The 3,098-nt window shown below is 25.6% G+C and overlaps 1 protein-coding gene across 1 annotated transcript; it reads left to right on the top strand.

Moving 5' to 3' along the window:
• The first annotated feature begins 1,069 nt into the window (after positions 1-1,069).
• LOC110634769 (EG45-like domain containing protein) lies at positions 1,070-2,888 on the top strand. Its single transcript, XM_021783914.2, has 3 exons — positions 1,070-1,249; positions 2,160-2,436; positions 2,750-2,888. The coding sequence occupies exons 1-3, from the start codon at positions 1,132-1,134 to the stop codon at positions 2,754-2,756; spliced, it is 402 nt and encodes a 133-aa protein (XP_021639606.2). The 5' UTR covers positions 1,070-1,131; the 3' UTR covers positions 2,757-2,888.
• Positions 2,889-3,098: the final 210 nt, after the last annotated feature.

Genomic DNA, 3,098 nt, shown 5'->3' with positions numbered 1-3,098 from the left:
GGATCGTTACAGATATCTTAATAAAAAAATTATATTTATTATATATGTTATATAATATATTTTCAATATAATATATCATTATTTAAATATAAAATATATTAACTATTTCAATATAAAATTTAAGTGAAGAGGCCACTTTGTTGATAGAACAGAACCTTTGGAACTTAATTGTTTCATATTAAAATTATAGTTAATGATATCTTAGTAATTTTGCTTTAATTAATTGTAAATTAGACGAAAATTAGATAGAAGGACCAATCTATTAATGGAATAAAAAGTGAGGACTAACTTGCTTAATTTTGAAAATATAGGAACTAAATTTTTAGTTATGTTAAATCTTAGGGATTATATTATTATTTATCCTATTTTAATTTTGAATTATTATATAGTAAAATATGTTCTTCTCTCAAAATTTTACACAATTTTTTTAATGCAAGTAATTAATTTTAGTCGATTCACCTTAATTTTCTATAATTCTCACTCTCAATATTTAAAGATATAGTCCATCGAATGTAAGTCGGTTGGTCTTCTCACATCCTTTAACAAAAGAAAATGAAGAGTTGTTATTTTATTATTATTAACAATGTTGATGATGTGGTTGTATTTAAATATATTTTTATTATTTTAAATTATGATCACTATTTTGTGAGATCTATAATGATAATAAAGAGACTGGATTGATAAATATATAAATATTATAAATTTAACTTATTATGATAAAATGTGAGATTAAAAAGAATATAAATATTATGCTTTTTTTCTCTATATTATAATTGTGTCTCTTAAATTTATATATGTATCTATAATAATAATAATAATAATAATAATAATAATAATAATAATAAATTTTGAAAGTTGACAATGGAAATTTCCATTAAGAATGTACAAAGTCAAATTTAGGTTTCGGCAATTGATGGTAAAATAAATGATCCTCATGCAAATTAGACTACAATTCATAAATGAATATTGATTGTGAGATGAGGCCTAATGCTTCATTTTTAGATTTTCTACATACTTAAATGGCTATATTTGAGTGGCTGATACATGACTATAAAACCAACGATATCGTTCAGCCTTGAATCATACTTTCCTAAGCGAATATATAATACCATTTTAGAGAAATAAAACAAAATGAAATTCATGGGAATGCTTATTCAAATGGTGATGATGGTGAGCATAGCAGGATGCCTTGCCACAGTTGCTTATGCCGCTGAAGGGACAGCCACTTACTACACTCCGCCTTACGTCCGTAAGTACATATACGTATAGATATTGGCCTAATCATAAAAATAGGTCCAATCTTTTCGTGTTTTACAAATGAATCCAAATATTTAAATCTTAGCATAATTGGCAAGATTTTCAAATTTTGTAAAATTTTTATATAATTAAAATTTTCAAAATTGTGAAAAATTATTATAATTTTATCCAATTTTTTAAAAATATTCTTTCACTTTAATTTCTGGCTGATCCAATCTTACCACTATAATCAATTACTTTCAAATTTCATTTTGATAATTTGCTATATCAAAATTTATAGCCATTTGGTCAAATTAAATGTTTTTTTTTGTCACGCATTCTCTTCTTACTATCACTAAATCTTATCACTATTTGAGGTTAAATGGCCATCAAAATAAAATTACAAAGAGTTGGTGAATGTGATAAAGTTGAATTTTTTATTGTAATTATAAATAAGATGAAAAATGGAGTTGAAAATTAGATTAATGAAAATTAGATAAAATTTTAACAACTTCTAAAAATTTAGCTAATTTTTCAAAAATTTAAATGCGCATTTAGATTACATTGCTAAAATGCAAAAGGGTATGAATTTTTTTTTAATTACGCCTTAAATATTTGATATATCAATAATCTAAAGATAAGCATGGTCGTAGTAAGGTTTTGAGACAAAATTTAATTTATCATAAATTTTGTACTATATAATTAGAATTAATTATAAAACACTTTGATTAAACAGATAGATTCAAGTTAAATTGAAATTTATCACGTCTTCAAATATCAGTGTTATCTCAAACTGAAAAAAAAAAAAGGAGTTTAGATCTTAGTAACTCATGAATATTAATTCCTTTACAAATTTCAAATATATTAGGTTTATTCTCTTAATTTCTTTCAATTTAATAATGTTAGTGCTCCTATTATGACAGCCTCTGCGTGCTATGGATACGAGAACAAGGGAGTGATGATAGCAGCAGCAAGCGACGCCCTATGGAACAACAGGGCTGCGTGTGGAAAAAGGTACAGGGTCAGGTGCATCGGAGCCACTAACCAAGGGATACCCCAGCCATGCAAGAGTGGCAGCGTTGTCGTAACGATAGTTGATTACTGTCCACCAGGCTGCCAAGGAACTATTGATCTGTCCCAGGAAGCTTTCTCCCAAATTGCTGATCCCAATGCTGGCAAAATCAGGATTCAATATACCCCGTAAGTAGCTGTCTAACCAATGACCAGATCAGAATTGAGAGAGAGAGAGAGAGAGACGTAAATACAAAATTATAGTGTCTCATAATCTTTTTAAAAATTTTTAAGGTATGCTTAAGTTAATAATTCTATATAATTATATAATTTTAAAATTAGAATACTAATGAATATGCATAAATTTATCATAAAAAAGGGAAATTAAACTAAACTACTTGCTAATTAATTTATCTTCAAATCTCAAAATCAAATTTAATTTTTTATTATTATTACTTCTTTTTTTTTTTTTTATGTTCATTCTTGTTTGCCTCATTTGCAGGGCATGAGGGAAGTTGGAGGTGGAACGTTAATATATATATATATATAGGTTAAAAAAAAAAAGAGAATAAAGGATGATGTTGTATCCATTTATGCCTTCATGTAATGTATGAATATGCATTTTAATAGACAAAATAAATAGCACAATGGTGCATACTACTTTCAATATTTGTGTATATTGCTCTTACTAACAACTACAATTTTCATGAATGGTATTAAATTTATTTTTATATTTTGATTAAAAGTAAATCATTATATATAAACTCAAATAAATATTAGATTGCAAATCCTATATGAATTCAATTATCAATTATACATATTGGTTATATTCAAAAATAATGAATTTGCAA

Source organism: Hevea brasiliensis, unplaced genomic scaffold (genome assembly GCF_030052815.1).
Source record: "Hevea brasiliensis isolate MT/VB/25A 57/8 unplaced genomic scaffold, ASM3005281v1 Scaf432, whole genome shotgun sequence".
Taxonomy (NCBI): domain Eukaryota; kingdom Viridiplantae; phylum Streptophyta; class Magnoliopsida; order Malpighiales; family Euphorbiaceae; genus Hevea; species Hevea brasiliensis.
Note: the sequence above shows the minus strand (reverse complement) of the source record. Positions and strands in the feature narration are given on the sequence as shown.

What these genes read in the sequence shown, in the direction of transcription:
- LOC110634769 (XM_021783914.2), top strand. Translation starts at nt 1,132, where the DNA reads ATGAAATTCATGGGAATGCTTATTCAAATGGTGATGATGGTGAGCATA. An exon ending in CTACACTCCGCCTTACGTCC is followed by an intron (nt 1,250 to 2,159) that starts GTAAGTACATAT and finishes CTATTATGACAG; the next exon opens with CCTCTGCGTGCTATGGATAC.